Source organism: Oreochromis aureus, linkage group 16 (genome assembly GCF_013358895.1).
Source record: "Oreochromis aureus strain Israel breed Guangdong linkage group 16, ZZ_aureus, whole genome shotgun sequence".
NCBI classification, from domain to species: Eukaryota; Metazoa; Chordata; class Actinopteri; order Cichliformes; family Cichlidae; genus Oreochromis; species Oreochromis aureus.
The window spans coordinates 24,367,379-24,380,351 of NC_052957.1; the positions used below are offsets into that span (position 1 = coordinate 24,367,379).

The following is a 12,973-nucleotide window of genomic DNA, read 5'->3' on the forward strand; positions in this document are numbered from 1 at the left end:
CATGCTGTTTATATGCTGTATGATTTAACAAATCAGTATTAAACCATTCCAAAGGCTCATTTTCACAGACTGTCCACTAATTTAATCGTCTATAAATTTAAATCGTCTATAAATTATTTGTCATTGTTATTAGTCAGTTTTATCATGTTGATTCATTCCAGAGCTGTCTTTCTTGTGTTGTTACTCTGTGCTCTCCGCCGTCCTTGTTTCCTTCTTTCCACAGAGGGAGCTGGTGAAGCCTTGCCTCTCACCCTAATCTCGCTCCACCTCCTTGGCTCCACTTTCCTCTTCTCCAGCCCTTCAGTCTCTCTCCATCCCTCCTCTCCATCCTTCTCCACCCACCTTACACACACCTCACTCCTTCCTCCATTGTTTGGAGAACAATTATCAGATCCACGAGAAAAGAGGGACCACCTCCAGGAAAGCTGAGTGAATGATTCCGATTTACTCGAGGTGACAAAAAACTGATTCTAAACACAACTGATCCTGTTCCCAAACTCAAAACAAAAGACTTTTCTTTGGTGGAACTGCATTTTGTGTAGAGGCCAGACCCAGCTCAGGTCAGGCTGGACAAACAAGGCTGTCCACCTTGTTTGTCCAGGAACTGAGCAGCACAAAGAAGATGTCATTTTAAAAGATATTTGGCAGAATACAGCTTAAAATGTCTGAAGATAAAATCCACAAGCAACACTTAGTCAGCCAATGTTTATTCCAAACAAGGCTCGTATATAAATATATTCTTTGTTCATCGGCGAGTGAATGTTAGACAGAAAGCACTCTTTAGAAAAGCGTGCCATATAATGAACCCGTCCATTTACCAAATTTCCCACTCGCTCCATGTTCTTGATGGATTTTGGGAGTTGTTTTAATAATAAAATAAAATTAAAAATAAACCTTTAGAGACTGAATTATCTGTTTTCAAACATCCGGACTTGAACTTTGACAATGTCATTGCCCAATGGATGAAATGAGCAGGTGCAGTCAGATGGAACAGTCTTTAACCCGCCAAAGTCCATCCATTTGCATTTGAGCTGGTCTGCCTCCTACGTGCTGCACCCAGCAGCACCCTCACCTAAACCAAACAGAGTGGACTCTTGATTAAAACAGTTGAATAATGTTGAATAAAAAAAAACAAACATTACATAAAAACAGCAAACACACTTGTTGTAAGCATGATATTATTTGATGTCACCCAAACATGACAACAAAATACTGCAATAGGAAATGGACTTAAACCAGCACAGGATGCAAATGTTGTTACTCATTCTCATTAAAACTGAATAAGAAAACACATACAGCAAGTTAAAGGACAACAAATACTTTTCACATATTAAGAGAGGCAGGGCAAAGTTCCTCTGCTTAAAAATGAGGCATTTGAACCCTTGTTCATGTTAAGAGGAATACATCTGCATTAAAGAATGAAGTTTATTAAAACGTGTCAAAGAGATGAGATGTGCTGTAGTATTTTAGTGTATGTCATCGGTTACAGATATGTTGCTCAAACTGGCCTCAGCATGACATGAAGCCCATGCTTTACTAATCACATTAATGAAGGTGCTGTTCTTGTGCAGATTTAATTAACCGGAGTGAGGGCATGGCAACACTGAATTATAACCAAAACTTTTTGTTATATATAACTATGTTACTCATGAGGCTTTAAAGCAGCACTGTGTAAAACAGTCCTGCTGAAAGCTAACTCACATGGGTCAGCAGAGTGGTTTTACTCTCTCTGCAGTTTTTTCCAACAGCAGAATCCATCTGTTTTCTTTTGGTTGTGCAACATGAAATCAGATACTTGAATGAAGCTATTAAAAAAATATTTTGACATAGGCATGATCAAATGAACAGCAATATGTGTTTGTAGGCACTTTAATTTCCTAAGTCTATAAAGACTTCACACTGGCTACTCGCAAACTGATTGTATTAAAAGGCCGAGGATTGCCTGCATAATCTTATGCACTGATAGACCTTTGGTCTAAGCCAGCGGTCCCCACCCCCAGGCTGGTCCGTGAGTCGTTTGGTACTGGACCACGAGAGTTGAGGCTCAGGTGTGAAATTTATGGTTTTCAGGTTGTTTATTGTTTTTTATTGTTATTTTTTTATCGTTTTTATCGTTAACTCGGTTTCCCTGGGCCTTTTCCTGCGTGTTATTAATAATTCTTTTTTCTGTGTAGCGGTACTGGTTTTATTTTGTTGTATTTATCCACGGCACATTAAAGGCAGGTCCGTGAAAATATTGTCGACCATAAACCGGTCCATGGCGCAAAAGAGGTTGGGGACTGCTGGTCTAAGCTTCATAGTCCTTGTCTCAGTTGGGCCATCAACGAATTTGCATTTTTCTCTTGAAAGGCTGAGTGTTTTATTTATTTTCACCAGAAAGGAAACATCCCAAAATCCAACTAACTGTTTAACATCTGTGTAGCCACACTGAATAATCGTGCATTCATGGACGCTTGAAGCAACAGCATCACCAGGCTGTACCGGGAACATAAGAAGAAGAAGATAACTGACTATTGCAACAGACCAAATATATTAAAACTGTTTTAAAAATTCTCAACTAACAGATTTGGATGTGACAGAAATCAAGAACAGTTATTCTGCGCTCTATTTAATCAGGTTAGTAACACACAAACTGAAGAATGATGTTTATAATGGATTCATGATGTCACTCAGCCATATGTGACATAGATTGGATGAGATTCTAGTAATTTTGACTGACAGTTGATTATAGCGTAACATCAATAGTTTACGTTGTGGAAGATAGGATTGTGAGACTCTTATTCTCTCTTTCACAGATTGTCATATGAGCTCAGATTTTGTATAATCTTAAAAATATTCATTGAAAGACCGAAGACGGCAGCCTTTAAGGCTTTGCTTGGGACTCAGATGATGACCCTTATGAAGGCCGTAAGCCGAAACACGTTGGTCAGTCAATAAAGTTGTTCCTCTTCCCTTTAAGTGTTGCTGGAGTTCTGCATTGTTATTTTTTCATCCTCTCCACGCACCTTGGAAGTAGGTGAAGTTGTGCCAGAAATTTTTGTGAATCACATTATCATTGAAGCTGTTTCATGAAATGTTCATAGTAAACAGAGTAATTCTTCCAGTAATCCAGTATTAAGTTTAACACATGTTGCACAACTTGGCTAACTTCTTTGTCTGACATTGTATAACCACTGATGACAAATCGCTCACTCTCATCGTCCTCCCTCTCCTAGTAATTCACAATCTGCAGACAGCTTCCAAACACCAGTGTCAAGGTGTAGATCGTGCTGTTGGTATTTGTTCTTCGTGTCAGTGCAGAAGGTCAAAGGCAGTTAGAGAAACAGAAAAGCTTTGAACAAAAACAAATCAGACAAAGAACTAAAATGGCCTCTTAAAATAATTCCGTATAGTAATAATAACTATTAAAGCGATTCACTTCTACTCTTATTCTATTAATGTACCGACACTGGAAATTAAAAGTGTTTATCGAGTTTTTCTTCCGAATAACTCAAAAAACAGTCTGTCCAGTCAGCTCTTATTAGCTGCAGCATCTCATCTCTGATTCATGGCAGCAGTTCTCACTTCTCACTTTTACCTCCCGTGTCTGGAGGTAACAAAACATCTCACACTGGTTTCTTTTGGGTGCTTTTGCCCTTTAGGTCATTTTTTTTGTCTTGTAGTGGACATCTGAACCCAGATTTGAGCAAGCTGGAGCGATTCTTCTCACAATCTTTGCAGGTCACACACTCCTGTGAAGAGTAGCAACACATTGTTGTACAGTGGACTGACATATAAACTGGATCTTGAGATCTTTAGATGTCTCTTTACTTCATATAGAAGTATGATGACTGTCCGTGAACACCACAACTCCCAACCGTGAACGCATTTTGTGCATAAACTAACCACGAATGAAACACTGTCCAAATTCCTTTTGTCCGTCTTCCATTTGTGTACTTTGTGACAGGGCTGTGTTACCCATGTGGCTGTCTTAATCTTAAAAGCAACCTACTCAAAACCTGACACTTTAACGTGGTACCTTTTGTTTTCTCTTTTTTTCTGAGTATACATGTCCTAGAGCACAGGGGCAGTTAGTAGTTTGTCCTTTTGTGTCCTGCCCCCTTCCCCTCGCGTTCACACATGTGGTGAAGCGCCTTGCCACGTGAGAAAGCACATTATGGTATGGAGGAGTTAATATGCACTGATGGTTTTAGAATTAGTAGGATGAGAGGTGGAGTTCTTCTGTCTTGTCTGGGATAAAAAATCTGAAGCTGCGACTGGCGTGACCCGTATTCAACTTTTTGATACGATTTTGCAGTTTGAAGAGAGAGAGATAGATTTTTCATCCGCTCGTAGCTGACTTTGTCATTTTTTTTCAGTGACAGCTGAAAAGAAGAAGAATACAATAGAATGCTAAAATGAGGGACTACGAGGGGTCCATTGCGTTCCTAGGGATCTGGGGCTGGTACCAGGTGAAGGTCATCTTCTTCCTCTGTATCCTCAGCTTTCCTTCTGGGTACAACATCCTGTCTGTCATCTTTCTGCTGGCCATTCCCCCACACCAGTGCTACATCCCAGCACACAGCAACCTGAGTCAGGACTGGATCCAGGCCAGTATCCCAATACAGGTGAGAACCAAAGCCAGGCCTGATCAAGCTAAATGATTTTGAATGATTGTTTGAGTGAAGGACAACGGCTAAGAAAACTCAGATTCAGTAAGAATTAATTTATTTTATTTTTCTGTTATGTAAGATTATTTTGTTAACTAACTCCTCAACCTTAAGTTTCTATCATTTATTCTGCCTTTCCATTACACACATGAGAAAGCAGTGATAAATTTTGATCACTTTAGCAGTAGATTCAATAAAAACTTGCCTTTCTGTTCCAGCAGACGCCTGTTTCACGTAAAACACCTCTAAAAGAAAAACACATCCAGTACAGGACCAAACATTTGAAAGATCCACTCAGCAGCTAGCTGGCAAACATAATGAAGGACTAAGCTTGATTTTTCCATGGGGAGTTGGTTCCAAACACTGTCAGCTACAGTGCCTTCTTGTTATTAATATAAAAAAAATCTTTTCTTCTTAATGTCTTCTGTCTTTGCTAAATATTCTCGGTGGTGATGGTTATGTTTAAACCTTGATTAGACTTTTCACTCCCATGAGTCCGCTAGGATCCAATTGGTTTTGAGTGATGCAAGTTGGTGTAAGGATCCATGCAGACGTGCTTGGCCTTGGTGACTCTAGCTGTGCGTGTGCGCAGCAGAGTATAATCAAGGGTTTAACGACTTCTTTATTCTGCCCGGCTGTTCCTCAGGTGTTTGCAGCTGTAGTTGAATTACCTTGTTGTAAAGTCAGTGTGAGAGAGCCTTACAGTGAAACGCTCGGCTCACCTAAATCGGCAGCAAGTCACTTTCCCCTAAAGCATTCTTGCACCGCAGAGGTTCACGTCAGTTATTTGTCATTAACGTCTTGTGAAGTTCCAGTGGGGCGGGTGCAGTGGAGTGTACAGTGGGTGGTGGGTTGGATTTGGGGGAGGATTCACATAGGAATAAGTCACATAATAATTTGTATCACCAACTCCACTCCATTTTCTTTGTGGACAAGCTGTGGTTACCTGAAGTGTGCTTCTATGAGTTTTACTGCTCTTTGTAGATTCAAAAAGCGGATGTTAAATCAGCTGTCATGGAAATGGTCTGTACAGAATATCCACATCTGCTAAAAGCTTACCGATTGTTTAAGATTTTAAAGGCTTTTTTCCTCTGGCAGTCATGCTTCTACTGTTGACTCAGACGTTAAAGAATTCTCGCATAAATTTCAATTCAGGACTCTTTCACAGTCTTGTTTGTGTCTTATAATATCTCTGCTGCTATACAGGGTCCAAATCTGGAGAGAAGCAGTTGTAGCCGCTATGAGCTGCATGTGATGCAGAACTTGTCTGCACTCAGAATAAAACCCAACCTTGCACAGATCCACAACTATTCTGAATTCGAAGCAAGTGCAGGGGTCATGCTGTCCAACCTGAAGCAGGAGGAGTGCAAAGATGGATGGATCTACGGCACAGAGCACTACGAGTCGACTGTAGTCACTGAGGTACGGTTACTGTCTCCCTGGATCACAAAGGACGTCCTGGTTAAATAATAATTATATATATATAAAACACATGCTTAAAATCTTTTTTTAACCACATTTTCACTGCAATTTCGCAATACAGATGATAAGTCAGTAAAGGCAACATTGAATCCCTCCACCACACAGTAATTTATGAGAAGCTAATGCTTAAGGAAATCCTCTAAAGTTTATCTTAGCCTTATGCCACTTGTGGTCATACAAACAGTGACAAGAATATGAAATCAAACAGCTTGAGGAGTAAAATCAGGACAGAGACAAACTGATGTTACTCACCCATCACAACAAAGCAACATGGAGGCTAATGAAGCTAACAGTCTGCACAGGGACTGCTGGAAGATAGAGATTAGTGCCCAAGTATTTCCTTCTATGTTTTTATGCCTGCTTTAGACTACCCATATGTGTACCCTGTCTTCTAGTTTAACCTGGTGTGTGACAACAATTGGAAACAACCAATGTCCTCTCTCATCTACTTCCTGGGATCACTCTGTGGCTGTTTCCTCTCTGGACAGATCTCTGACCGGTAAATTCACAGTTTCAGCTTAATCAGTCTCAAAAGTTAGAAAACCTGCAATGTTTTTTACTAAAATATGTCTGCTAGTTAGCTGTGAGCTAACTCACGCGACTAACTCATGCGACTAAATAAAATAAAGGATCTATCTTCCCAAATCTGAGTTACATTTAAGTTTGAGCTAAATGAATTGCATTTTGTACTGACTCTCAAAGCTGATGTATGTGCACTGAGCACATGACTCTTTTGCTCTTGGTTAGCTGTCATGCTAGCTGCTAATGCCCTGTTGAGGCTAATGACCCTATTTTTTAAAACATTAACATCTAAATAGAAAACTATATGTGCTCATGTTGTGGCTGATTGCTCTCTTGCTGTATTTTTACTGTAGGTTTGGCAGGAAACCTGTTCTGTTCAGTTCCATTTTCATACTAAGTGTCTTCAGCATCGCTTTGAGTTTTGCTCAGTCCTGGGCCGTCTTCAATGTGCTTTTCTTCATGGTGGGCATGTGTCAACTCAGCATCTACATACTTCTTCTTGTACTTGGTAAGTGTGTTTCTTTATTTTCAGGGATAGTCTGCTCTACTGCTGCTGTCTTTAATGTAATAAGCCTTCAGCCAACACCCAAAACAAAACAAAAAGGAAACCACTTGTCTTGTATTGTCAAATAGTCAACTAGTCACAACCTTTGACTGACCTTTGTGATTTACACATGTGCAGTAAACAGATAACAGAAAAAACTCTTTTATTGGACATTAGTTGTAATATAACATTAAGTACAACTTCCTGATTACATTTAAACTTTGCCTTTTCATCACAGGTTCTGAGCTCCTAGTCGGTGTTACAAGAGTTCTCTTCAGTAGCCTTGCTTTGAGCTATTTCTATGTGGCTGGTATGATGGCATTCCCTGGCACCGCCTACGTAGTCAGGAACTGGAGACACCTATCATTGTTTATGGCTTTGCCTGGTCTGGCCTGTTTCCCCTTTTGGTGGTAAATCGACCTCAGTACACTATTAGGATTTTTGTTTCTTGAGTATTTGCTGATTTTTTTTAGCATATAAAAGGTTGTTGAGGAATTTGTGTAACTGTGGAATTTGTCAAGGTAATGTAAACTAAATGTGCGCCTCCATCCATCCACCCATCATTTTGTTCCACTTCCTCAGATGCCCTTTTCCTTCCATTTGGGGGATCTTGAGACAAAAGAAGGATGGACTGATTCTTATATAGTGCTTTTCTACTCTCCCAGAGTACTCAAAGCACTGTATACAACATGCCTCATTCACACTCTCTCATACAAACACTTCTAACAAACTACTCTACATTCACACTCCGATGAACACATCAGAGGGCAACTTGGGGTTAGTATCTTGCCTAAAGATATTTGACATGCGGACTGGGGAAACCAAGGATCGAACCACCAACCTTCAAATCAATAGCTGATCTGCGCTACCACCTGAGCCACAGCCACCCCAGAAAGGAGTTTATAATTTTTTATGCCAGTTCCCGTTCTACCTATAGATCTCCTCCCAGCTGAACATTGTTGAACCTGTTTTGTCAGATTCGATGATCAAAGTCCAAAGGTTGTATCTGCAGTCACAGTCAAGCACAAAGTGTTAAATCAAAATCTTTGGCTTCTGGCAAAGTACATTTTTCACAGATTTTTACAGTTATCATTATGGCGCTCAGATGATCCACTGTGGCTACCTGGACAGGGACAGCCAAAAGAAGACAATCGTGGCATCCAGATAATTTCTAACTCATCACATCCAGATTCTAACTTTTCCAGCATCAGCTTGATGAATAAAAAATACTCTCACAAACACAGATAGATGGAGCAGGAGGCTCTTGTATTTTTCCTCAGTTCCCACCTATGTTGACTTTAGTAACAAACTACATATTTGTGTCTGTCTGTCCACCAGGCTGGTTCCAGAATCTCCTCGCTGGCTACTGTCCAAAGGCCGTTTTAAGGAAGCAGAACTCCTGCTAAGATTTGCTGCTCTGGAGAACGGAGTGGAATTTCCATCTGACCTCTTTCGCTCAGCAAAAGTAAGAGCCTCTGGCCTTATCCTTGTCCAACTTGTATCACGCTACACTACATTGGCTAATGCAATGAATTTTCTATGTGGGACATTGAACAGTCTCAACAGTCTGAACAGTCTCAGCAACCTGAACAACCTCAGCAACCTGAACAACCTCAGCAATCTGAACAACCTGAACAATCTCAGCAATCTGAACAACCTCAGCAACCTGAGGTTTCTGGTTACCTGGGTCTGCTGAGGAACACGACCACTCGAAGTATCACACTCGTAGTGTGGTTTCTCTGGTGAGTTAAAGCTTTCTCCATGAACCTTTCACTTAGCGATAACATAATTGATAGGTTTATGACTCCAGATGAAGACACAGTAAAAACTACTAATCCATGATTTCAGTGGTGGTCCTACCTTTCTTTTAACATACTGACATCACCATCAGCACATATTTTGCCGTCCTACTGCAGTAATATTTCTGCTCTCTATAAATTTCAGAGAATGAACCCTTTAAACAGTCCGTGAACTTTCCTTTACCATCGCGCTCAGAACAAACTTACATTTTGTCATGTATTGGCTGTGTAGCGGGCAGGTTGTGGACCCAAATGGAGGACTTGGGAAACAAAACATGAACTCAAAATAAGGAGCTTTAATGCTGGCTCACACAAAAAATGCAAAAATCCCAAACAATAACAGGGCAGGAACCGGAGAGGGGTAGCAAGTAGCAACACAGGTGAGGACAACTGAACATAAAGAACACACAGAAAGTAAAAAAACACATTGTGAAACAGGACCCAAGGATTGACACTTCAGCTTTGTCGGTTAGCAGTGCTTTTATTGACAGTAGTGATTACTGTGGTTTCGGGCTTCTGCCCAGGACACAGGCACTCCTCTGCAACTGTCACTCTCCCTGCTCTGTCTCACTGCAAGACATAAAAAGAGTTGCAATTCATCAGTCCAGTTCAGCAGACCTGCTCTTCTCCACCTCTGCGCTGCCCTGTGAGCTCACTGTGTCACCCCTCCTCTGCAGCAGGCCAAAGGCCACACACATAAAAAGAGACTAAAGACAGGGGAATACACAGCAACTCAACGAACTGAATATAAACCAGACTAAAACCACACACAGAAGTACATGTGAAACTAAAACTAGAGAATAGAAATATAAAGAAAACTCAGAACCCCAGGGACTCTGACATGTTTTACAACTGCCTATTGATATAACTGACATTGCAGCCTCTGAGCGATCCTAACAGGATTCATTTTATTTATTGTTTGTTTGTTCTCTTGTTGTTTGCAGGTTTTCTTTGAATGTGAGCTACTTTGGATTATCATTCAATATGACTACTATCTATGGCAACCCCTTTCTGAACTACGCCTTGCTGTCATTAATGGAGATGCCAGCACACTTGGTCAGCTGGTTTAGCGCAAAATATTTTCCTCGTCGCATATCCTTTATTGGCTTCTCCCTGCTGGGGGCGCTGCCACTCTTCCTCATCCAGATCACTCTGCACAGTAAGTGAGACCACTGTCCTTTTCTTGCTCTCTTAGTGAATATAACTGTTGATTGTGTTGAAAAATATCAACACAATAAGCCTTTTCAACAAGGCCTCACACACACAGCCACTTTGTCAGAGGTGCTGCCCTAAATGAGTTTTATAGACAAAATATCCTGCCATGCTTAATTAGAGCTGCTAATGGATTATTTGAGAGAAGGTAAACCTGCTCACCAATGTTTGAAAATAACTTGTTTCACTCCTCATAAGCTTAAAGTCCTTCTCCTCCCTTCAGAGTATCACAACATCACCCTCACCCTGGTGCTGATGGGTAAATTTGGAGTCCTGGCTTCCGAAGGGATCCTGCACCTGCTCACTGGAGAGCTGTCTCCCACAGTCATCAGGAACACGATGTTGTCGTCTGCTGCCTTATTCTCCAGAGTGGGGTCCTCTGTCGCCCCATACCTATTGCAGCTGGGTGAGATATTTGGCATCACAATCACCCCCCCACCCCCCCTCCCCCAACAAAAGAATAAAAGAGGAAGAAGAAAGTTAAAGTTGGGACAACTGTTACAACTGAGGATACTCGTATTACAAATGTCCTAAGCTTACTCTCCAACATTTTCTGCTTGTCTTGGGTCTGAGAAAAGAATAAAGCTATTGGGATATGATGAAAATCAAAATTAATCAAATAATCCAAGACAGTATATCAAAAATGTTGAAATTAAGTGAAATTTCACAACTTCGCTAAACTCCGTTTTGAGGCAAGAGCGAGAAATGATTGAGAAAGTTGTGCAGTGCATTAAAAAAATAGCAGATGGAAAATTGAACAACTCATTCTGTTTCAATATGTTTTTGTTACAATGTCCTTGTGCTCTATTCAGTGCCCTGTAGGCTTTAAATGATCCTAATAGCGGTCTGTTTTTAATTTACATGTTTGCAAAGCGTCCCTACTTTTGTGGAAACATCATACTAAGATGATTATTCTGGGATAGAGCACTTTGTAGTATACACAGAACCTTTATGCCTTTTTTATGCAACAGATGTCGGTGTGTAGAGATGAAGTTTTAGTTCACTTTAATGACAAAAGCATCCTTAATGCACAGCTTCTCAACTCTAAATCTAACAAACTGACCTGCAGCTCAGTGATGACAGAAGTCTGTAGCAGAGAAAGTATCTGAATAATCGGCTCTGGTTTTGTCTGCAGCTGTGTTCTACGAGTTCCTGCCGTGGTTGACTGTGGGTTCCCTGTCAGTCATCAGTGTCCTTGTCTCCCTTTTCCTTCCGGAGTCATTTGGAAAACCGCTTCCTGATACCATCGACCAGATGCAAGTCATTAAGAAGTAAGCTTGTCTATTGATTATGCTAGTGATGCTGCTTTTGCAGGTTGTATATTTAGGTGTGTTCATGTCTGCACTGTATATAGATATAATAATAGATAATAGATATCCTATGAATGGATTGTAAAAAAATATATATAAATAGGAAAATCTGGTTTGATTGTTTACAGTACTACAGTCTTAAAGTGTTATGTGGGTAGGTCTGTGTCATGAGACCAGAATAAGAAATATACAGTTCATTTTGAAATATCAAAAATAAAGGCGGGTACAATGTGAAAAAAAACTGAAATGAAAAAACAAAACAATTGTTGCAAATATATATCAAATATCCATTGTTTAATATAGCCTAACTGATTCAGCTCTCCTCATTTGGCTTCTAGGTTCAAGTTTAAAGGGCTCTGTCACCAAAAGGTTGATGGGAATTCACCTGGAGTCCAGGAGCCAGCTGTCAGCGAGACTTCTCTGTCTGAGATCAAATGCTCAACTGCCTTTTAAAGGTCTTGATGCAGAAATGAACGAATGAATTGAATTTGCTTTACATGATACTTTACCTCATCATGTAGAAAGGCCCCAGTCATGAGACCAGGAAGACCAGGAACCTTCTTGTTGTGAGGCCGCAGCAGAAATCACCACAAAAACACTTCAGCCTGAGCAAGAATATGGAAGTGAAACAAAAAAAGAAAAAAACTTAATTTTTTAAATTTGAAATGAACTTGAATTTAAGTCGTGTGAGCAGTTGCCATGCTTGGATTATACAATTTTAAATTTGTGTTTAAAACTTACAAATTTTTTTATATCATTTGTGATGAAATAAAAAGACTTTGATTCAGGAGTTACCATATAAGACGTGAGGGTGGAGTGCTTGCATTGGTTACCGATGCTTTGGATTGTTGGTGGTTACATAATAAAAATAACAATAATAGAGATGAAGATAAGAACAGTAATATTAATAATAAAATCCTCTGATTTGGTTTGGTGTGCAATGAGAAAAAAATGTGACTTGTTGTGTGTACTTTCTCTTTCTCTCTATCTTGTATTTCTTAGTATGCTTATGTGTGGTTAAATAAATCAGTGAGAAAATCAAAAGTGGCTTCACACTGACTCTGAATTTCTAGTTTTGTCTGGTTTGAAACTACACTCACTGAAACAAAAAATTTCACATTTTTGATTTTTGGTGAGCTGAAATAAGCAAAGAAAATTACAGTTTTCTTTAAATAGCACATTTCATTATATGGAATGTGTAATATATGTAAACCAAGGTTGTTATAGTTATTAAAACTAAAAACACATGCCATCCATACAATAAAAATTAGACTAAAACCAACACTGAAACTAATGAAAGCTCAAATAAAACTAGAGCTTGTCAATCAATAAAAATTAAAGTAAAACAAGAAAATCCACTCTGCAAATGAAATGAAACTAAAATTAATTTTCAAAAAAAAATCAAAATGAATTAAATAATTAATAATAATAATAATAATAATGATAATGATAATA

At 39.6% G+C, this 12,973-nt stretch overlaps 1 protein-coding gene and 1 long non-coding RNA gene across 4 annotated transcripts; one reads left to right on the forward strand and one right to left on the reverse strand.

The window, feature by feature from the left end:
- Nucleotides 1-706: 706 nt before the first annotated feature.
- Nucleotides 707-6,508, reverse strand: LOC120433565. The gene is made up of 3 exons (XR_005608620.1): nt 6,384-6,508; nt 3,578-3,731; nt 707-1,072 (listed from the first exon to the last, which is right to left on the reverse strand). It is a non-coding gene; the product is annotated as an uncharacterized LOC120433565 (long non-coding RNA).
- LOC116314660 (solute carrier family 22 member 4-like) lies at nt 2,204-12,562 on the forward strand. Of its 3 annotated transcripts, XM_039599904.1 has the most exons (12): nt 2,204-2,616; nt 4,359-4,607; nt 5,856-6,071; nt 6,527-6,630; nt 7,007-7,161; nt 7,436-7,607; nt 8,536-8,662; nt 8,755-8,939; nt 9,941-10,155; nt 10,432-10,614; nt 11,344-11,479; nt 11,857-12,562. In XM_039599904.1, the coding sequence occupies exons 2-12, from the start codon at nt 4,398-4,400 to the stop codon at nt 11,969-11,971; spliced, it is 1,818 nt and encodes a 605-aa protein (XP_039455838.1). In that variant the 5' UTR covers nt 2,204-2,616; nt 4,359-4,397; the 3' UTR covers nt 11,972-12,562. The 3 variants fall into 3 exon arrangements, with proteins under 3 accessions (XP_039455838.1, XP_039455837.1, XP_039455839.1); XM_039599903.1 differs by lacking the exon at nt 2,204-2,616 and having other exon boundaries at nt 4,234-4,607; XM_039599905.1 differs by lacking the exons at nt 2,204-2,616; nt 4,359-4,607 and adding an exon at nt 5,553-5,672.
- Nucleotides 12,563-12,973: the final 411 nt, after the last annotated feature.